This window comes from Rutilus rutilus (assembly GCF_951802725.1).
Source record: "Rutilus rutilus genome assembly, chromosome: 19".
In the NCBI taxonomy this organism is placed as follows: Eukaryota; Metazoa; Chordata; class Actinopteri; order Cypriniformes; family Leuciscidae; genus Rutilus; species Rutilus rutilus.
In genome coordinates, this window is record NC_140232.1 from 652,573 (window position 1) to 676,670 (window position 24,098).

At 39.7% G+C, this 24,098-nt stretch overlaps 1 protein-coding gene across 1 annotated transcript; it reads right to left on the minus strand.

Moving 5' to 3' along the window:
* actr8 (actin related protein 8) lies at positions 1–23,027 on the minus strand. The gene is made up of 13 exons (XM_084389261.1): positions 22,819–23,027; positions 21,569–21,739; positions 21,362–21,472; positions 21,178–21,282; positions 20,644–20,817; positions 19,761–19,854; positions 19,297–19,429; positions 17,495–17,648; positions 13,128–13,223; positions 12,746–12,886; positions 10,541–10,799; positions 2,772–2,935; positions 1–680 (listed from the first exon to the last, which is right to left on the minus strand). Exons 1-13 carry the CDS (start codon positions 22,924–22,926, stop codon positions 537–539), a joined length of 1,854 nt encoding a protein of 617 aa, XP_084245387.1. The 5' UTR covers positions 22,927–23,027; the 3' UTR covers positions 1–536.
* Between the last annotated feature and the right edge of the window lie 1,071 nt (positions 23,028–24,098).

Here is a 24,098-nt window from a genome sequence, read left to right on the forward strand (position 1 = left end):
GATGATTTCATAATGTAATCAATTTATCATAAAACAACATTATGCAACAATGTTATTACATGGTACTCAATATTTATATTACATTACAAATATTTCACTTATTCGATAATGTAGTGCTTTACTACACTACGAGTTGTCATAGTAAGTAATAATTAAGTAAACATTATTACACCGTTCACAATTTTATTGGTTTTTGTTCTTGGTGAGAAAATGAAAAGTACATTTGAAATGACATTTTATGCAATTATTACATAATGAGATTCAACAAAAGCTGTTCAATTCCAGACCGGTTAGGGGGAAATTTAAATAGCAACTTATTTTAAAGATAAAGCACTTTTTAATAAGTATCTTTTAAATAAACATGGCTTTTGTAAGAAGCAGTGGGTACAGGGAATGGTTCTGACCATGGAAATTAGGAATAATACAAAACAATACTTACTTTTTATGAAAAACTCCCACTGGAATATGAAATATTGTCTTATTTTCAACATGTTTTGTCCTAGTCTTTAGTAAGCACTGATGCGCTTCCCCACGGTTCACCAGACAAAGGCGGCTCGTTCTCGGAGCATCCGCACACCGAAGCGCTGCCACTCGCGCTGGTGGATCCACAGCTCCTGTGTGGTGTCTAAACACGCCAGAACCGACCCACCCTTCCACGCCGTCACACGCGCATCAGTGTCCTGAGGAGAGGCACAGCGCAGGGCATTATGGGTAGGGTTCGCGTCAGGCCCTTAATAACTACAGGCCCCAAAAATACGATCAGCCTCGTGTGAGGGACGCCCATCTAACATTTAAAATCCTTTACGAACACCCAATTTATTCACTGAAAAGTGAATGTTATAATGTTGTCAAAAGTATGAATGAATGTAACTTAGAAACAAATTTCTGATTTGTAACATGTTATAAATCTAACATTTGTTTCTAAGTTACATTCACTGATAAAAATTATTCTGTGGTGAAGTATGTGCTGCAGAATTTTTTTTATTTAATTTCTACATGAAAAAGTTAGATCAGGCAAAAAAAAAGAAAAAAAAAAGTAAATCCTATATATATATACACACACACACACACACACACACACACTCATCCTATATACTCATTTCAAGCTTGTAGAAATTAAAGCGTAAATATCAACAATATAAAATTAAGTAAAACCTACTCAACTTTTCTAATACTGGTGTTCCCATCATGAATAATTAGTATGGTTGATTTTTCACTGTTTTCCAGCTGTATTTACACCGTTTTGTCATTGCTTTTGTTGTTAGGTTTGCTAACTTGCCATTTTGTGACATCTGGAGTAAACATTCATACTCAAAATCACACATTCATAGTCAAAAACGATCTATCGAATGTTACGGTCATTGTGCACCAAGTACTGAGGTCTCTGTGTTCAGGTGTTACTTCTGTTATGTAGATGCTGTGTGGAATCTACACAATATCTATTTTATGATGCACTTAGCTGTTTCTAAGTAAAGCATACACTTTAAAAGTGTGGTTTAATTTAGTGATATAGTGTTTGAGTAAAAAGTTAATTTTGTTAAATTTACGTAACTTAGTTAAGTAGATGTTACTTAATTCTAAATGTGAAATTAAATATAATTAAAGAATATTTACGGAAGTACTTCAATTAAATGTTAAATGTCAATTTAATGTCAAATGAATGTAAAGTTCAATAGTAAGTAGGTTTTACTTGGTATAACAGTATAACAGGTAAGTTGTACAGAGCAGTAGCCGTAAACTTTATTTAAAATGTGTTAGTGCAAATTGTTACGAGGATTTTATCAAGTAAATCCTACAAGTCATTTTTTTCAGTGTTGTTTTTATTTATTTTTCTACCCTCTAAAGTACATGTATTATTTGTGTATGATCTGAGCCAGTCTCCAACACTCACTGTTTGATATCATCGTCATCTTACTAATCCAGCCAATCACAGTGAGGCGCTATAGAGGGAAAATCTCCTGAGCATTGTTTGTAATAATAAATAAAGCGTTCTTCCGCTGTTCGTTGGGACAGAATCTAATGTCTTGTAGTGCAGCTCATCAGCGTTGTGTTCTGCACACTAAAAATAATCAGCAAAATGTGAATTTTTTTACACAGTCGTTTTATTTTATTTTAAATTCTACTCAAAACCGTAAATATCTGTAAAATCACTTGACTGTTATTTTAAGTATTATGCCATTAATAACAAATTACAGTAATTCTCAGTTTTTAAACTGAATACATTATTCTTAAATTACATACGCATGTAAAATTACAAAAATAAATGGAGATAGTAGTTTGTGATATCGCCACCAGATGGTGCAAAGGGACAGTTGGCGTTATTGCTCAGATTGTAAAGAACACGGTCACATGACTTTCAGCAACAGATCATTAAAAACTAACAGATCTGTCAGGATCTCAGCATCTTCACTTATTACAACCCAGTCTGACTTTCTTTCATACTAAAGTTCTTATTGAGAATTAACAGGTTTAGATGTTGTCTTATTGAAAATAATAATTTTTGAAGTCACCATTATGCTGATCAGTGTTTGCTTTAGCTGGGCTCTTTACCCTCTTTCTCTCTTGCTGTTTATTAAGCACTTTTTGCAAGAGAAAATCTGACCAGATGAAGTTGGTTAATTCTCTGTGATGATGAAGTCATCATTAAGTGGCCTGATTCACTGTTACTGCCCAGAGTCACATCTCTGATTCAACTATTTAATATTGTGAATTTTATATTGTGAATAAATCGTGAAGTTTAGTCACAGTCACACACACACACACACACACACCTTGGGCCGTGTGATGACCTCCACGTTCTCCACCAGACAGCGGAAGGATGGCGGCATCTTGTTGAGGATTCGCTGCTGCAGAAACTCCTGCGCTCCGGGAAACATCAGCCCGCCGCCCACCACCAGAACACAGCTGTACATCTTACGCTTCGTCTCGTCCGAGCCTGAACAACACACACAAACACTATATATAAAACACAACAATATAAGGTGTGTTTGAAAACAGGTAATTCCATTTATAGATGGAAAGATATCCATGATAAAAGTGCATCTGTCCATCATAAAAGTGCTTGCGCTTCATAGACAAGTAGACTCTGCATGTTCGTTTGGCCGGAAGCTAGGAAGAATTTTACTTTGTAACATAAAATATGGATATTTTTCTTACATGAAGACATCGCTTCACTTCAGAAGGCCTTTATTAACCCCCCGGAGCCTGTGGAGTTCGTTTATCATGGACAGATGCACTTTTATGATGGACAGATGCACTTTTATAACGGCTAGATGCACTTTTATGATGGACAGATGCACTTTTATGATGGACAGATGCACTTTTATGATGGACAAATGCACTTTTATGATGGAGAGATGCACTTTTATGACGGACAGATGCACTTTTATGACGGATAGATGCACTTTTATGATGGACAGATGCACTTTTATGACGGACAGATGCACTTTTATGACGGATAGATGCACTTTTATGACGGATAGATGCACTTTTATGATGGACAGATGCACATTTATGATGGACAGATGCACTTTTATGATGGAGAGATGCACTTTTATGATGGACAGATGCACTTTTATGATGGATAGATGCACTTTTATGATGGACAGATGCACTTTTATGACGGACAGATGCACTTTTATGACGGATAGATGCACTTTTATGACGGATAGATGCACTTTTATGATGGACAGATGCACATTTATGATGGACAGATGCACTTTTATGATGGAGAGATGCACTTTTATGATGGACAGATGCACTTTTATGATGGACAGATGCACTTTTATGATGGAGAGATGCACTTTTATGACGGAGAGATGCACTTTTATGATGGACAAATGCACTTATGATGGAGAGATGCACTTTTATGACGGAGAGATGTACTTTTATGATGACAGATGCACTTTTATGATGGACAGATGCACTTTTATGATGGACAGATGCACTTTTATGATGGACAGATGCACTTTTATGACGGAGAGATGCACTTTTATGATGGACAGATGCACTTTTATGATGGACAAATGCACTTATGATGGAGAGATGCACTTTTATGATGGATAGATGCACTTTTATGCTGACAGATGCACTTTTATGATGACAGATGCACTTTTATGACGGAGAGATGCACTTTTATGATGGACAAATGCACTTATGATGGAGAGATGCACTTTTATGACGGAGAGATGTACTTTTATGATGACAGATGCACTTTTATGATGGACAGATGCACTTTTATGATGGACAGATGCACTTTTATGACGGAGAGATGCACTTTTATGATGGACAGATGCACTTTTATGATGGACAAATGCACTTTTATGATGGACAGATGCACTTTTATGACGGATAGATGCACTTTTATGATGACAGATGTACTTTTATGATGGATAGATGCACTTTTATGACGGAGAGATGCACTTTTATGATGGACAAATGCACTTATGATGGAGAGATGCACTTTTATGACGGAGAGATGTACTTTTATGATGACAGATGCACTTTTATGATGGACAGATGCACTTTTATGATGGACAGATGCACTTTTATGACGGAGAGATGCACTTTTATGACGGAGAGATGCACTTTTATGATGGACAAATGCACTTATGATGGAGAGATGCACTTTTATGACGGAGAGATGTACTTTTATGATGACAGATGCACTTTTATGATGGACAGATGCACTTTTATGATGGACAGATGCACTTTTATGACGGAGAGATGCACTTTTATGATGGACAGATGCACTTTTATGATGGACAAATGCACTTTTATGATGGACAGATGCACTTTTATGACGGATAGATGCACTTTTATGATGGAGAGATGCACTTTTATGATGGATAGATGCACTTTTATGCTGACAGATGCACTTTTATGATGACAGATGCACTTTTATGATGGAGAGATGCACTTTTATGACGGAGAGATGCACTTTTATGATGGACAAATGCACTTATGATGGAGAGATGCACTTTTATGACGGAGAGATGTACTTTTATGATGACAGATGCACTTTTATGATGACAGATGCACTTTTATGATGGACAGATGCACTTTTATAACGGCTAGATGCACTTTTATGATGGACAGATGCACTTTTATGATGGACAGATGCACTTTTATGATGGACAAATGCACTTTTATGATGGAGAGATGCACTTTTATGACGGACAGATGCACTTTTATGACGGATAGATGCACTTTTATGATGGACAGATGCACTTTTATGACGGACAGATGCACTTTTATGACGGATAGATGCACTTTTATGACGGATAGATGCACTTTTATGATGGACAGATGCACATTTATGATGGACAGATGCACTTTTATGATGGAGAGATGCACTTTTATGATGGACAGATGCACTTTTATGATGGATAGATGCACTTTTATGATGGACAGATGCACTTTTATGACGGACAGATGCACTTTTATGACGGATAGATGCACTTTTATGACGGATAGATGCACTTTTATGATGGACAGATGCACATTTATGATGGACAGATGCACTTTTATGATGGAGAGATGCACTTTTATGATGGACAGATGCACTTTTATGATGGACAGATGCACTTTTATGATGGAGAGATGCACTTTTATGACGGAGAGATGCACTTTTATGATGGACAAATGCACTTATGATGGAGAGATGCACTTTTATGACGGAGAGATGTACTTTTATGATGACAGATGCACTTTTATGATGGACAGATGCACTTTTATGATGGACAGATGCACTTTTATGATGGACAGATGCACTTTTATGACGGAGAGATGCACTTTTATGATGGACAGATGCACTTTTATGATGGACAAATGCACTTATGATGGAGAGATGCACTTTTATGATGGATAGATGCACTTTTATGCTGACAGATGCACTTTTATGATGACAGATGCACTTTTATGACGGAGAGATGCACTTTTATGATGGACAAATGCACTTATGATGGAGAGATGCACTTTTATGACGGAGAGATGTACTTTTATGATGACAGATGCACTTTTATGATGGACAGATGCACTTTTATGATGGACAGATGCACTTTTATGACGGAGAGATGCACTTTTATGATGGACAGATGCACTTTTATGATGGACAAATGCACTTTTATGATGGACAGATGCACTTTTATGACGGATAGATGCACTTTTATGATGACAGATGTACTTTTATGATGGATAGATGCACTTTTATGACGGAGAGATGCACTTTTATGATGGACAAATGCACTTATGATGGAGAGATGCACTTTTATGACGGAGAGATGTACTTTTATGATGACAGATGCACTTTTATGATGGACAGATGCACTTTTATGATGGACAGATGCACTTTTATGACGGAGAGATGCACTTTTATGACGGAGAGATGCACTTTTATGATGGACAAATGCACTTATGATGGAGAGATGCACTTTTATGACGGAGAGATGTACTTTTATGATGACAGATGCACTTTTATGATGGACAGATGCACTTTTATGATGGACAGATGCACTTTTATGACGGAGAGATGCACTTTTATGATGGACAGATGCACTTTTATGATGGACAAATGCACTTTTATGATGGACAGATGCACTTTTATGACGGATAGATGCACTTTTATGATGGAGAGATGCACTTTTATGATGGATAGATGCACTTTTATGCTGACAGATGCACTTTTATGATGACAGATGCACTTTTATGATGGAGAGATGCACTTTTATGACGGAGAGATGCACTTTTATGATGGACAAATGCACTTATGATGGAGAGATGCACTTTTATGACGGAGAGATGTACTTTTATGATGACAGATGCACTTTTATGATGGACAGATGCACTTTTATGATGGACAGATGCACTTTTATGACGGAGAGATGCACTTTTATGATGGACAGATGCACTTTTATGATGGACAGATGCACTTTTATGATGGACAGATGCACTTTTATGACGGATAGATGCACTTTTATGATGACAGATGTACTTTTATGATGGACAGATGCACTTTTATGATGGACAGATGCACTTTTATGATGGAGAGATGCACTTTTATGATGGATAGATGCACTTTTATGCTGACAGATGCACTTTTATGATGACAGATGCACTTTTATGACGGACAGATGCACTTTTATGACGGACAGATGCACTTTTATGATGGAGAGATGCACTTTTATGATGGAGAGATGCACTTTTATGACGGAGAGATGCACTTTTATGATGGATAGATGCACTTTTATGATGGACAGATGCACTTTTATGATGGAGAGATGCACTTTTATGATGGACAGATGCACTTTTATGATGACAGATGCACTTTTATGATGGACAGATGCACTTTTATGACGGAGAGATGCACTTTTATGATGGACAGATGCACTTTTATGATGGACAGATGCACTTTTATGACAGAGAGATGCACTTTTATGATGGACAAATGCACTTTTATGATGGAGAGATGCACTTTTATGATGGAGAGATGCACTTTTATGACGGATAGATGCACTTTTATGACGGATAGATGCACTTTTATGATGACAGATGCACTTTTATGACGGATAGATGCACTTTTATGACGGATAGATGCACTTTTATAAATGGACAGATGCACTTTTATGATGGACAGATGCACTTTTATGATGGAGAGATGCACTTTTATGATGGAGAGATGCACTTTTATGATGGACAGATGCACTTTTATGATGGAGAGATGCACTTTTATGATGGATAGATGCACTTTTATGATGACAGATGCACTTTTATGATGACAGATGCACTTTTATGATGGACAGATGCACTTTTATGACGGAGAGATGCACTTTTATGATGGACAGATGCACTTTTATGATGGACAGATGCACTTTTATGATGACAGATGCACTTTTATGATGGATAGATGCACTTTTATGACGGAGAGATGCACTTTTATGATGGACAAATGCACTTATGATGGAGAGATGCACTTTTATGATGGAGAGATGCACTTTTATGACGGATAGATGCACTTTTATGATGACAGATGTACTTTTATGATGGACAGATGCACTTTTATGATGGATAGATGCACTTTTATGACGGACAGATGCACTTTTATAAATGGACAGATGCACTTTTATGATGGACAGATGCACTTTTATGATGGACAGATGCACTTTTATGATGGACAGATGTACTTTTATGACGGAGAGATGCACTTTTATGATGGATAGATGCACTTTTATGACGGACAGATGCACTTTTATAAATGGACAGATGCACTTTTATGATGGACAGATGCACTTTTATGATGGAGAGATGCACTTTTATAAATGGACAGATGCACTTTTATGATGGACAGATGCACTTTTATGATGGAGAGATGCACTTTTATGATGGAGAGATGCACTTTTATGATGGACAGATGCACTTTTATAAATGGACAGATGCACTTTTATGATGGACAGATGCACTTTTATGATGGAGAGATGCACTTTTATGATGGAGAGATGCACTTTTATGATGGAGAGATGCACTTTTATAAATGGACAGATGCACTTTTATGATGGACAGATGCACTTTTATGATGGAGAGATGCACTTTTATGACGGATAGATGCACTTTTATGACGGATAGATGTACTTTTATGACGGATAGATGCACTTTTATGACGGACAGATGCACTTTTATGACGGATAGATACACTTTTATGATGGACAGATGCACTTTTATGACGGAGAGATGCACTTTTATGATGGACAGATGCACTTTTATGATGGACAGATGCACTTTTATAACGGCTAGATGCACTTTTATAACGGACAGATGCACTTTTATAACGGCTAGATGCACTTTTATGATGGACAGATGCACTTTTATGACGGACAGATGCACTTTTATGACGGACAGATGCACTTTTATGACGGACAGATGCACTTTTATGACGGAGAGATGCACTTTTATGATGGATAGATGCACTTTTATGATGGAGAGATGCACTTTTATGATGGAGAGATGCACTTTTATGATGGACAAATGCACTTTTATGATGGAGAGATGCACTTTCATGATGGACAGTTGCACTTTTATGATGGAGAGATGCACTTTTATGACGGAGAGATGCACTTTTATGATGGAGAGATGCACTTTTATGATGGACAAATGCACTTTTATGATGGAGAGATGCACTTTTATGATGGAGAGATGCACTTTTATGACGGAGAGATGCACTTTTATGATGGAGAGATGCACTTTTATGATGGACAGATGCACTTTTATGATGGACAGATGCACTTTTATAACGGCTAGATGCACTTTTATAACGGACAGATGCACTTTTATAACGGCTAGATGCACTTTTATGATGGACAGATGCACTTTTATGACGGACAGATGCACTTTTATGACGGACAGATGCACTTTTATGACGGACAGATGCACTTTTATGATGGAGAGATGCACTTTTATGATGGATAGATGCACTTTTATGATGGAGAGATGCACTTTTATGATGGAGAGATGCACTTTTATGATGGAGAGATGCACTTTTATGATGGATAGATGCACTTTTATGATGGACAGATGCACTTTTATGATGGAGAGATGCACTTTCATGATGGACAGTTGCACTTTTATGATGGAGAGATGCACTTTTATGACGGAGAGATGCACTTTTATGATGGAGAGATGCACTTTTATGATGGACAAATGCACTTTTATGATGGAGAGATGCACTTTTATGATGGAGAGATGCACTTTTATGACGGAGAGATGCACTTTTATGATGGAGAGATGCACTTTTATGATGGACAAATGCACTTTTATGATGGACAAATGCACTTTTATGATGGAGAGATGCACTTTTATGATGGACAAATGCACTTTTATGATGGAGAGATGCACTTTTATGATGGACAAATGCACTTTTATGATGGACAGATGCACTTTTATGACGGATATATGCACTTTTATAACAGATAGATGCATTTTTATAAATGGACAGATGCACTTTTATGATGGACAGATGCACTTTTATGATGGACAGATGCACTTTTATGATGGACAGATGCACTTATGATGGACAAATGCACTTTTATGATGGACAGATGCACTTTTATGACGGATATATGCACTTTTATAACAGATAGATGCATTTTTATAAATGGACAGATGCACTTTTATGATGGACAGATGCACTTTTATGATGGACAGATGCACTTATGATGGATAGATGCACTTTTATGATGGATAGATGCATTTTTATGGACTTCAAAACACAAACAGCCATTCACTGCCATTATAAAGCTTGGAAGAGCCAGGACATTTATAATATAACTCCGATTGTATTCGTCTGAAAGAAGAATGTCATATACACCTAGGATGACATGAGGGAGAGTAAATCATGGGCTAATTTTCATTTTTGGATGAACTAACCCTTTAACCACAGTGAATCCAAAAATCTGTTTGAAATCTGTCTTGGTGTGAACAAGCTTTAATTATGGTTTTTTTGAGAGATTCACACATGTGCTGGCTAACAGTGCTAAGAGTGAGTGCTCACCGCAGGAGTCGATGCTGTGTAAGATGGCCTTATCCATGCCGAGTGCTTTTCCCTCAAACTGAGTGATGGCCGCGCTCCTGGACACCAGCGCTGAGGACTCCTCTGCTTCGGCTCCGGGGACCAGGCCCTCAGCTTGAGCGTGGCTGAGCTCCAGATCCTGAGCCAGATTCCCCTTCTCCAACGGGTCGCTCATGCTGGACTCTCCCTCTAACCCGCTGGGCTTCGGGAACGATCTGCGCTCGGCTGTAGCTCTGGAAGACTGAGAGAGACACACACCGTCATTCCTTATCCGGTTTGAGTGTGTGTGTAAGGGATAATGTACATCCAGCCGGTTGTTATCTCAGAATAAACCCGACAGAGTGATCAGGATCAGGTCTTCATCACACACACACACACACACACACACACACACCTGAAGGGGTTTATTCTGAGATCACACACACACACACACACACCTGAAGGGGTTTATTCTGAGATCACACACACACACACACACACACACACACACACACCCACACACACCTGAAGGGGTTTATTCTGAGATCACACACACACACACACACACACACACACCTGAAGGGGTTTATTCTGAGATAACAACCGGCTGGATGTACATTATCCTGCTTATCACATTTTTCGTGAAATATTTGATTAGCTCTTTAAGCGCAAAGCTTCCGCAGAGAGCAGTTTCAGCGGCAAGGTCAATAATTAAAGTTCAAGTTACGCAAGTGGCATAATTAAATAACTGTACACAAAATACTGATTTGACTGAGTTTTAAAATTTTATTAGCTCACCAAAAGCAAAACTTCCACAAATAAAAACCGTCCCTAGCGAGTGTGTAGCGCTCTAGCGAGTGTGTAGTGCTCTAGCGAGTGTGTAGCGCTCTAGAGAGTGTGTAGCGCTCTAGCGAGTGTGTAGCGCTCTAGCGAGTGTGTAGTGCTCTAGCGAGTGTGTAGTGCTCTAGCGAGTGTGTAGTGCTCTAGCGAGTGTGTAGCGCTCTAGCGAGTGTGTAGCGCTCTAGCGAGTGTGTAGCGCTCTAGCGAGTGTGTAGTGCTCTAGCGAGTGTGTAGCGCTCTAGCGAGTGTGTAGCGCTCTAGCGAGTGTGTAGCGCTCTAGCGAGTGTGTAGTGCTCTAGCGAGTGTGTAGCGCTCTAGCGAGTGTGTAGCGCTCTAGCGAGTGTGTAGTGCTCTAGCGAGTGTGTAGCGCTCTAGCGAGTGTGTAGCGCTCTAGCGAGTGTGTAGTGCTCTAGCGAGTGTGTAGCGCTCTAGCGAGTGTGTAGTGCTCTAGCGAGTGTGTAGTGCTCTAGCGAGTGTGTAGCGCTCTAGCGAGTGTGTAGCGCTCTAGCGAGTGTGTAGCGCTCTAGCGAGTGTGTAGCGCTCTAGCGAGTGTATATAATATATATTATATCTGGGAATAATATACCACTGGATGTGTGATTGACCAATCAGAATCAAGTATTCCACAGAGCCGTGTAATAACACAAGAGGAACACAGCGATGCATGATTCTGCATCTGACTTCGAGAGTATGGATACTGTTCTGTGTTTGTCAGACTGTCCTGATAGTCACATCTCGTAGAGAAGAGGCGTTAAACTCAGTTTCTGCTTCTGTCTATCCTCAAAACAGCCAACTATAAAACTAAAGTCAGCATGAAAGTGAAGTTGAGCTGGTCTTCTCTCCTCTATTGTGCCGTATATCGAGTGAAGCGCTTCTGGAACAAGAACACATGTGGGCGGGGCTTGACTGTGTCTGTGGGGGATTGATTGGATGGTTGTGGTTTGCTATTGGCTGATCTCATGTGAGTGACAGGTTGCCCCGCCCTCGTCATCAGAGAAGAGAAGTCGCTGTTATTCTGATTCACGATTATTAAAACAGTAATGTTGTGCACCCGTTAATCATTTAGAATAGACACTGCAATATTCCATAAATATAAAAAAATTCCATTTTGATTTCATGCCGACTTTAATTGATGACAATAACAAACTCCACATGGGAACTCTAATCCTTAAAGAAGATTTTTATTAAAAGCCGATCAAAGCGCGGAAGCAACTACCAGTTCATCAAGTATCGGAAACACTCGGATCGGGTTCAGTTTCCTGCTTTCCCGCATCCGTAGCTCAGCAGTGGGAGAGGTGTTTGACCACCGGATGACGCATACGAAACACTCGGACCTCAGGCGTTCACAATGCTCAGGTGTGTGCTTGCCTGGTCTTGTTTGCTCTGTGTGGTCAGCAGGAAGTGCTCGTCGTGCGGGTCCTCGGAGTCGCCTTGAGAGCGGTGCAGCAGTGACGTCATCTTCTGACCCACAATGCCAAACGCAGCCGGGTAGAACAGCGCCATGGGAGCCTAGAGAGCAGATCGACTGGTTAAACATCACGTTTGCCACATCGACACACTTACTGAACAGAACCGAATCAACACTGGACCGTCTCGAGCCGAATCAACACTGGACCGTCTCGAGCCGAATCACGACTCTTGTCTTTTTAAAGTTTGCATCATTGATTCTATTATTTCCCTGTTTATTTCTGTGAAGCTGCTTGGAAACCATGGAAATCAAGCGGACTTTGGCTTCAGACATCATCTCTACCTGCAGCTTCTCGTCTCCCAAGCGTAACTGATACAGCAGCACTGGGGAATCTGGGAAACGTGTGCGAAACTCGTGATCCTGCAGCCCAGAAATATCCTGCAGGAACATCAATAATACATCAGATTACACAGCATGCTGAGACAGATATCAAACACACACATATAAACACTTTTAAAGTGCCCTTATTATGGGTTTGGGGGATATTCCCTTTCATTAGGGCTGGGCGATGTGGCCAAAACATCATATCTCTGTATTTGTTGGTTAAATGGCGATATACTATATATATCTCTGACCTTTCTACGTTTTCTTACTTGGATAAAGAAAATCTGTATTTATTTAAAAAATGATATCCCAATGATACCCTATAAACAATGATGATATTGAAGGATATGGAAACAGGGGTAACCCTTTATAATAACTGCATGCTATTAATCATTAGTTGAGCATTACTAAACAGTTCATTCAGCATTTATAAAGCATTATAGACATTCATAAGCAGTTTATAAATACAGCTATAAATACTTTATTCTTGATTTATAAGCATATCTATAATGTGTTTAATAATTGTATTTTCATACTTTATTAATGATCAATTTATCATTTCTAAATGAAGTATTGCATTATTTACACACCAGTTACATTATTTACCATTATTTACAAACTAGGTGTTGTCATTGATTAATAAGATCAGTTAGAAAGTGTGAGTAAATGTTGTAGATTCAGGCAGTTATAAAGCCTTTAGTAGTGGTCAGTTCACTATGTTTGTGAGCTCATCTAAAGTGAGGACTAGTTGTGCCTCGTAAAGCGTTTATAAAGGAGACTTAAAGACTCAGTTTTCTTCTAAACTGAAAAAGGAAACACACACACACACACACACACACTGATACAGAACATAGAAATATTAACAGCCTTTAAATCTCCTTTATAAAAGCTTTACGAGGCACAACTAGTCCTCACTTTAGATGAGCTCACACCAGGGTGGGAATTATACCGCGGCCACGCGGCCATGGCCGCCGTTGCCCTACACTTTGGCCTTCATGCCCCGTGAAAAAAAAATCATCGTACGGCCACAGTGGCCTGTGTGCCCTGGCCAAGTTCCACCCAAGTAGTCTCTGAACTTCAATTAGTTTGTGGATTCGCGCAGGTGCAGTGTCATAATCACATCGATGATCTCACGCATCAAAACAGCAGCAGTGCAAGAAGCATGTAACGTCAGCACCAACAGAAGAACGACACTCTGTTGTCGAAACTGGGGCATAGATATATACACTAGATTTAGCCTTGGCTACGGCATTCGTTAGTGAACTGCCGTAGCCAAGGCGAAATCTATATGTCTATCTATGCACCAGTCTGCGCACACGTCACACAGCAGGAAGCGCGGGCGCCCTCAGATCACTTGGACGTCGCTGTGTTACAAGAGGTAAAAACGATATAAATACTGTTCGTTTTCTCACACAAACCGCTCGTTTCGTGTCTTAGGCCATCAATGTGTACTTACGATGGGGAATTGTTTAATTTGGACTCTGTGGATGGCTGCTCTTTGAGACCGTGACCATAGACCTGCATTATATGACTGACAGACAAGAACGGTTTGACCTAAAAATATCAAAATCTATTTGCTAGTAGATAAGTGCCCTTTTCAGAAAAGGGCCCTATGCAAGGTTCCAGAGGTAACGGCGTCGGCGCACTGAAGCGTTTTTTTTTTTTTTAATAGTTCAGTTACTATAAGATTTAATGTTATTACCTTGACAAACTATAACTTACATCATTAAAAAGATATAAGACTCACGTTTCAGTATTTGACCACTATTGTATTCTGAGAAATTTATATTGACAGTTATGTCTTAATTTGTGTCAGGAGTTATGAAATGCAAAAATGAGTCGATACCTTTAATATGAATTATGCGCGTCAGACGCTCCCATTCATAAAAAAACTCCTGTGCTGTCGTCATGAAAGCGATTCACAAAACAACGTCCCTCACGGCTTTTAGCTCAAAAGTGTGCAGATTTGGAGAAATATTGATATATTCTCAGTTTACATCAGATTTCTATTGACAGGAATAATATTTTATTGAATTTATAGCCAAATGCGTCGATGTAATCATTATGAGCGCTGTATACTGATGTGCTGTGTTTTCAATTCATACCAGCAGCCTGAGGGCGCTCTACTGAACATTATAGTCCATATTTGAAACACATGAAGAAGAGCGTTCGACAATGCAGGAAATTATTAATTTATTGGCATTTGTGTTGTTTCTGAATGCTTTTATTGGCATTTGTGTTGTTTCTATTGTTGTGTGAGGGTGTATTCCTTCTGGATGTAATGGCGCTCTCTCTCTCTCTCTCATTAAAAAATGTTTTTTTTTTTTATAAAAAAAGTCATAATCCATGTCTTATTCCAAATTAGGATGTTATGGTATCAATCTGAATGGGAAAACCATCGAATTGTACGATGGCCTTTGTGCCCTGTCATATGGCCTTGGTGCCCCTAAAAAAAAAGAAAAGGTGGAGGCCAAATGGCCTTGCCCCTAAAATTACATAATTCCCACCCTGGCTCACACACATAGTGAACTGACCACTACTAAATGCTTTATAACTACCTGAATTAATCATGAATTACAGTAGAAATACATGTTAATAAACCATTTATTAACACACTAGTAACTATTACTACATGTCTGAATAATATGATGTATTTAAACAGTTTATTAATCATTTACTTACACTTTCTAAGTGATCTTATGAACCCACTGACTCCTAAATAACTGGTGTGTAAATAATGCAGAAATGATAAATTGTTCAATAATAAAGTATGAAAATACAATTATTAAACACATTATAGATATGCTTATAAATCAAGAACAAAGCATTTAATATAACTGCTTATTAATGTATATTAATGCTTTATAAATGACAAATTAACTGTTTACTAATGCTTAACTAATGATTAATAGTGTGTAGTTATTATAAAGTGTTACCGAAACGGGTATAGTGAGTGTAATGCAGGCTATGCAATATATTATGTGCAAAACGGGGTTAAAATCACATTATAATCTAAAAACAAAAATTAATGCTTTTGTTTTAAATTGACAATAAAAATAAAAACAAAAGCACAAACTAACTATATTAGCCTGCGTTAGACTAGCCCATTATAATGGTCACATCATAAAAATATACTTGTAGGTTTAAGATTCCACATACGGCACATTTATCGTCTCCAACAACTAATATTTTAGCAAAATGTATATTTTACTCGAATGATTGCGCTACTTTTCTACTGTGCTCCGCCTGTGTAGCGCTCGCTCACGGAAGCTTGAACATTAGCGGAGATTCGTCCTCTCCTGGCAGAGAAATGGACATGTTTGTCTGACTCTCTAACACTTACAGAGGGAGAATATCCTGTGAGCTGTTACACACTGAGGAGAGCAGCACATCTCTAACACATTCAGCAGCGCCAGTGTTTATCTGTCAGTCAGAGCATCAGACAAGCTGCTTATAACTTGTTAACTATAACTTACCATTTTGAAGGCCTTAATCTAACATGCTAATATAAGCTTGTGTCGTGTTTAGGATAAACTGTGCTGTACTTTCACCGCACAGCTCACACCGCGTCCTCCGCTGTTGCAGAGGTGCTCGTATTAAACTACTGTATCGATATAAACGGTATTGCCTCATTCCATATCGTTTCTAAAAAATATAGCGATATATCGTACAAACTGGATATACCGTCCAGCCCTACTCTCATGCAGTGTGTAATAGAGCTGTTCGTGAATGTTAAAGGTCTGCAAAGGTAAAAGAGCATGACAAATAAAAGTAATTGTCTCCTAAACGAAAGAAGTGATTCTGAACTGAAACGAGTCGTCAGTAATTCAGTCTCACTTCCTGCTGATCCTGCGTAGGTCTGTTACTAATTAGCATAATACCCGCCTCTGGTGTTGATTGGCTGAGCAGCGTCTCTTAGCTCCTCCCTCAAACACTGTAGTGTATCTGAGACTGGGAGAGTTTGGTTCGTGTTGTTCGTGTCGAGAAGACGCTGTTTTCTGAGATTGATACGGTGAAACCCACGCCATCGTCACTGTTCGCATCACTGAGATCAAGAGCTGAGATTCAGATATGATAATGAGCGTTTGCTTTCTGACCAATCACAGCAGAGCAGCTCTCAGAGAGGCGGGGCTTAGAGAGACTGACTCTTTGATGGAAGCGTTTCAGACACTGAGAGGAAAGAGCTGAAGCTGCAGTGGAGATTATGAGGACATTACAGTGTTTTTGATCATGGATGAATGTGGATCTGTTGTAGGAGACGCCAAAACAACATTAGCAGCCTTTATAACAGTGAATAACTCCTTCAGCTGAGTGCCGCGGGTCACCTGGTCCAGATGGCAGAAGGACTCCTTCAGCTGGTGCAGTAACACACAGTCCAGTCTGTTGCTGAGCTGGCACTCTCTGTAGGGAAACCCTGCTCTCTGCATGAGCCAGAAGAAACACCGCGTCACATCCGAGCCACCGTACGCCAGACACAGCCTGAGGACCAGAGCACACGACACAGGAGCTGGAGAGGATTCTGGGACATCACCACCAGATCACTCTTCACACAACACATATGCAGCTGCTTTCAATACTCTATCATTCATGTGATTATTTAGCATTTATACTCAAAACAATGATTAATGGTTATTCTCCTTCAGTTTTCACTTCACAGGCCTCCAGACTAACTGTGTCTGACAATGTATTCACATTTCCCCCCATTTTGACTGCATTACTGAAACATGCCTTGGTAATAAATAGACTCAACGTACAGAAATGATAGTGTGCAGTGTTATTTAAAGCTCTCGGGCTCCAGACTAGCACCTGAGGGCCACAGCACCGGACACACAGAGTTCTGCAGGAAGGGTTGGGTAGCACACATAAAGCACTAGGGCTGGACCCGAACATTAGAATATTCGTTGTTTTCTTTCTCGCACACCTGCACCCCCTCGAAACGGTTCTCATTCACGCTTGAATATGTTCAACACTATAAAATCTGACGAAATACAATATCTTATAGCCTAGCCATTTTTAATAAGATGGACAGTTGAAGGAACCCAACCTCGTTATACTTAATAAATGTATTTGCTTCTTCTAGGCCTACTAAAGTGTTCCTGCAACAGCAGTGTTCTCTGGCTAGAGCAGAACAGCGGAGTGTGTGTGTGGACAGAAGTGCAGAACAGCGGAGTGTGTGTGTGGACAGAAGTGCAGAACAGCGGAGTGAGTGTGTGTGTGTACCTGTTATTATCAATCCAAATTAATCTCGTTTTTAATTTAACTTAATTTAGTTTTTCTTTATTTAAATTTCAGACCAGCCCTATAAAGCACTGAGCTTAATTCGAGGTGTAGATAAAAATAACTAAGTATTATCATTCATAATGTTTTAATATTAATTCAAAAGCAAAACGAGTTGAAAAATAGATATTTGGGAGTGAAAATATCCAATAAGTGTCCTCTGCTGCCACCTACTGGTTATAATGGTAATTCAAGTTTAATTTGAGTTTTACAACATCTTGAAACTTTTAGTTCTATAAATGGGGACAATCTTTGAAGGATGAACTAAAAAAATGTCAACATATTAAAAATATGATATTGTGGAAATTGAAGTAATTTGCAAGAGACAACTTCTCACGTTGAGCACACGAATGCGTGTCATTTATTTCAGAAGTTAGACACAGAGAACAAATGGCGCTGACAACCGCCCCACGTCCTCACGCATTCAGAACATTTAAAGGGACCGTGATCCCCGAACAGTTTTGAAGTGCTGGAAAAAGATGTGTAGTTCTTGTAAGCGTTTGACTATTTCTGCTATAGACTATAACCTGTATAACATGTTTCTTTATAACAGAAAGCTCTGCACTGAATCTGAATGTTTCTCACTGGATCTCCAGCGCTGTGGAGTAACGGTGTCGTGCGATCGAGATCGGCCTGTGCCTGGCGAGGAGCTGTCTATTATTGGTCCGAACTAATAAACGGTCCATGAAGCACAAATGAGTAGCGCAGTTACGCCAGAGCAACCTATATCTAAATTTGGTCGCACCAGCAGGAAAAATAGTCGCAAAATGTGACCATCTGGTGGCAGTCTGGAGCCCTGCTCTATATGAGATAATGGCGTATGATAAAGCGTATAGTGTGTTTGTCTGACCTGGAGCTGCGGTGGGACACGCCGTCCTCTACACAACACACACTGGTCTTCTGGTCTCCCACATCCACCACACAGGCGCTGCTCAGCCCACTGCCGAAGGTGGCACACACCGACTCCTGGTGCACCACTACAGCTGCAACACATGATCAGGGGAACCTCAGCGACTGCAGAGCCGAGGCCACGTCTACACTCATCCAGACTCATCTGAAACTCTCCGTCCAGTTCCTCATCCACACTGAAGCGCCTGAGAACGCTAAATTCACCTTTAACAGCGCATGCGTAAAGCCTCACTGAGATGATACAGACGGAAAAATAAATAATATTTATCGAGCAATTCTTCTGACAGGATCATTTTATTTAGGAATTATTTAGTCTCAGTGTGGACGGAAGGCCAAAACAGAGAGAAAGAGATGCGTTTTCAAACGAAAGCGTATTAGTGCGGACAAGGCCGGAGTGACACGTACCTGAGAAGCCCATCTTTACCAGCAGCATGTTGACCACCTCCTTCACGTGCTGCCTGTTATAGATGTCTGGGATCAGGAGGATACACCTGTAATACTGGAACACCATCACCATCATCATCATCATCATCACCATCATCATCATCATCATCATCATCACCATCATCACCATCATTACCATCATCACCACCATCATCATCATCACCATCACCACCATCATCATCATCATCATCATCACCATCATCATCATCACCACCATCATCATCACCATCATCACCATCATCATCACCATCATCATCATCATCATCACCATCATCACCATCATCATCACCATCATCATCATCATCATCATCACCATCATCATCACCATCATCATCATCACCATCATCATCATCATCATCATCATCATCACCATCATCACCATCATCATCACCATCATCATCACCATCATCATCATCATCATCACCATCATCATCACCATCATCATCACCATCATCATCATCATCATCATCATCACCATCATCATCACCATCATCACCATCATCATCACCATCATCACCATCACCATCATCATCATCATCATCATCATCACCATCATCATCACCATCATCACCATCATCATCACCATCATCACCATCATCATCACCATCATCATCACCATCATCATCACCATCATCATCATCATCATCATCATCATCACCATCATCATCACCATCATCATCACCATCATCACCATCATCATCACCATCACCATCATCATCATCATCATCATCATCATCACCATCATCATCATCATCATCATCATCATCATCACCATCATCATCATCATCATCATCATCATCATCACCATCATCATCATCACCATCACCATCAGGTTCTGCTGTACCTTCAGGTCCTTCAGAGGGATCTCCAGTAGCTTCTGAAGAGTGTGAGCCCAGATGTTCTCGAGGTCGGTCAGCACAGATGTGAGCGAGCCGCCCGGTCCACTGTGGAGGTTCAGGTGACCCCTGCAGATGGGCCAGTGGAGGCTGTAGCAGTCAGAGGGGTTCACATACAGCGCCTGAGAGAGAGGGGGAGGGGGGGGGGGATATGGTTGAGCTTCCATTTAATGTATTTGATGTGCATTGATCAATGTTTATACATGGATAAAAAAATAAAAGCCATATTAATGCTGTTTAAGTCCCTGTATCCCGAGTACATACACATCCTACACATCTGTTTCCCACTCATCTCAATTCTATAAAAGAATTCTTTAAATGTGCAGACGAAGAGACGAGCGCAACTGCCCTTTCATGCCGACTTTAACAGGATAAAAGGTAAAAACTTGTTCCGACTGTGTTCGTAAGAACGAGGCAGAGTTTGAGAAAGCAAGAGTTTAGATTGTTTTGAGGTGTTAGCATCATGTGACGTCATGACTCACCTCCTCTCCGACCAGATACTGGGGTTGATGAGCCGTGTTTGTCCAGCTGACTTTAGAGTTCGGCTCCAGGACAGCAGGACGGATCTGTCTGTTGTATAATCTAGCCTGTGAACACACACACACACGCTCAGTGCTGAAGCACACACACCTGCTGATACACACGTGTTCTCAGGATCACACACACCTGCTCTGCGGACACTGGCGTCCGTCTCACACCGTTGGACATTTTCCTGGACCAGATCACCTGATCGATCATCTTCAGGCCGCTCTGCCTCTGCTCACTGCTGTCTGCAGACTGACACACACACACACACACACACACACACTCATCACTCACTGCTGCACTCCTCAGCCGTACACTCATCACCTGAGCATGCTAGCGCTAGCGTACGCTGAGTCCGTGGCGCAGCAGGCTGGGGTCCTCGCGGCGGGGCTGTCCGGGCTGCCGGTGTCTGCGGGCGATCACGTGTGGGACGCAGACGGGCAGGGTGTCCGTGGCTCGCCCCATGCGTAGGGTCCTCGACCCGGGGTGGATCACCACCAGGAAGTTCGCCTGGATTTGCTGAACATATCAAACATATTCTCCGTTTTAAAGTCACCATGAAATCAACATAGACAATTCTTCATTTTTTGATAGGAAATAAGATTGGAAGTGGGAGATGAAGCTATTTTGATTAGAGATTGCGAGGCACATGAATTTAAACAATGCTGCAATATTCCATAAAATAATAAAAATTGCCCATTTCGAAATCATGAAAACTTTAACACCTAAACTCTGATTAATTAGTCAATATTTCCTTTATTACAGTGTATTTCAGATTTTTGACTTCAGATTTCGATAAGCAAACAAAACATGTGAATTAGGAGATTTATGGCCGTTAAATAGACATGAAAAACGTCTCAGTTTCACTAGTAAAAACTATAATTCTTGATGCCTGTAATTGTATTTTCACTGGCTAAATGTCACCATATGCTTCCATTCTAATTCAACTGGTGATATCAGAAATACAATTCTTACTAGTAACAATCATAATTTTTAATATCAATAATTACTTTGTTACTAGTGCAAATGCTGATCTTGATATCAACAATTGAATTTGAATGGAAGCATATGGTGACATTTAGCTAGTGAAAATATAATTACAGATATCAAGAATTATCATTTTAACTAGTGAAATTTTAATTATATCAAGAATTATCGTTTTTACTAGTTGAAATTTAACTCTTGATATCAAAGTTTCGTATTTCTTCGAGTGATGACGTGATTGTTGATATCGGGAATTAACATTTTTACTAGAATAAATCTAATTCCTAACATCAAGAAATAGCCTTTTAACTAGTGAAAATACCATTAGATTTCAAGAATTATCATTTTAAATAGTGAAAATGGATTTGTTGATGATATCAAGAACAAATAAACAGAATAAAAGTCAAAACGGCTTGCCATAATAGGCAGTTATTTTAGCTATGACTGACATTATTAGTGTTTATGTCCCTCTGATTAATGAAGTATGTGTTTATCTCTGATTAATGAAGTGTGTGTGTGTGTGTGTGTGTGTGTGTGTGTGTGTGTGTGTGTTTATCTCTGATTAGTGTTTTGATCAGGCGTCATGTGTGTAACCGTCGGTGATTTTACGTCACCTCCTGCGCGGGCTCCGGGACCGTGGCGGGAAGGATCGGTCTCTTCACTCCGCGCTGCTCCTTCTCTCGGTCTCTGCCGTTCTCCACATCTCTGTCTGTTTGAGTCATGATCGGCACTGTTAACTGCACATGTATCAACACACTGCTGATGAACGAGTGTGTTCAAACAAATCACTTCTTCTTCTTCTTCTTCTGTTCAGTTGAGCGGCGGTTGGCATTCCCGCCATCTGCTGGGCTGGAGAGGAGCGCGCGCTTATTCCGTCACTTCCGGGATGTTCCCGTCGCCTGTCCCACTGTCTATGGTTTGTACACAACAACAAGGGTCCACAACTATAGTTTTTGGGGTTTTTTTACCATGCCCAAACCTAACTGTGCCTGGTGATGGAAAAACCGAGGCTTTCTGAAGCATTTGAGGCTTTCATCAAATTGTGCCGAAAAAAGATCCATTACTCGAAGCTTTTCACACAGTGCGCATTAGCGACACCTGGCGGGCACACTTGTTTTCACACAATATTTTTATTTTTTTAATTATGCTTCAACAACACAAACAAATAAGGTACTTATAAAGGTAAATCTCTGAATATAGCCTAACCACTAATGTTCCGCCGGAAGTCCATACAAGTGTGGGATCAATACCTACAGTTCTATTCATTCTCATCTAAATTAATTTGTGCCAATGAGACACGTGTATCTGGTCAACGGATTCACATATTGATCAATAATATAAAATATTCAAGTATGTGATCATAAATTAACTATAGTAATTGTAATTAAAAAAAGAAATATGTTTTGGGTGTTCTGTTTTAAAAATATATAAATTATGCTATAGGGAAATGTAGTGTTAAATCATATGAATAATGCTTCCTCCATAATTATTTCCCTTTTTATGCATCATCAGATGAGGTCGCGAGTCATCTTTTTAAACCTGCTCTCCCGACCTTCCGATACAGCATGACGATCGAACATAGACAGTATAAGAAAGCGATCAAAATTGAAAAATTTAGATGTGACCAGTCACTAGAAAATTTTGAGTTGGGGAGGTTAGACATTTTTTACAGTGTAACCGTAACTCAACCATTAATTAATTAATAAATATTATTTAAGTTAACCTAAAACTATTACTCCTATAATCCTCATCCTTACAGTGAATCAATACACTTGAAGGTATTTGTTAGTACATAGTAATTAAAGGAATAGTTCGCCCAAAAATCAAGATTCTGTCATTAATTAACGTTACTCTCCCTCGTGACTTCCTGTTTTTCCTCATGTCGCTCCAAACC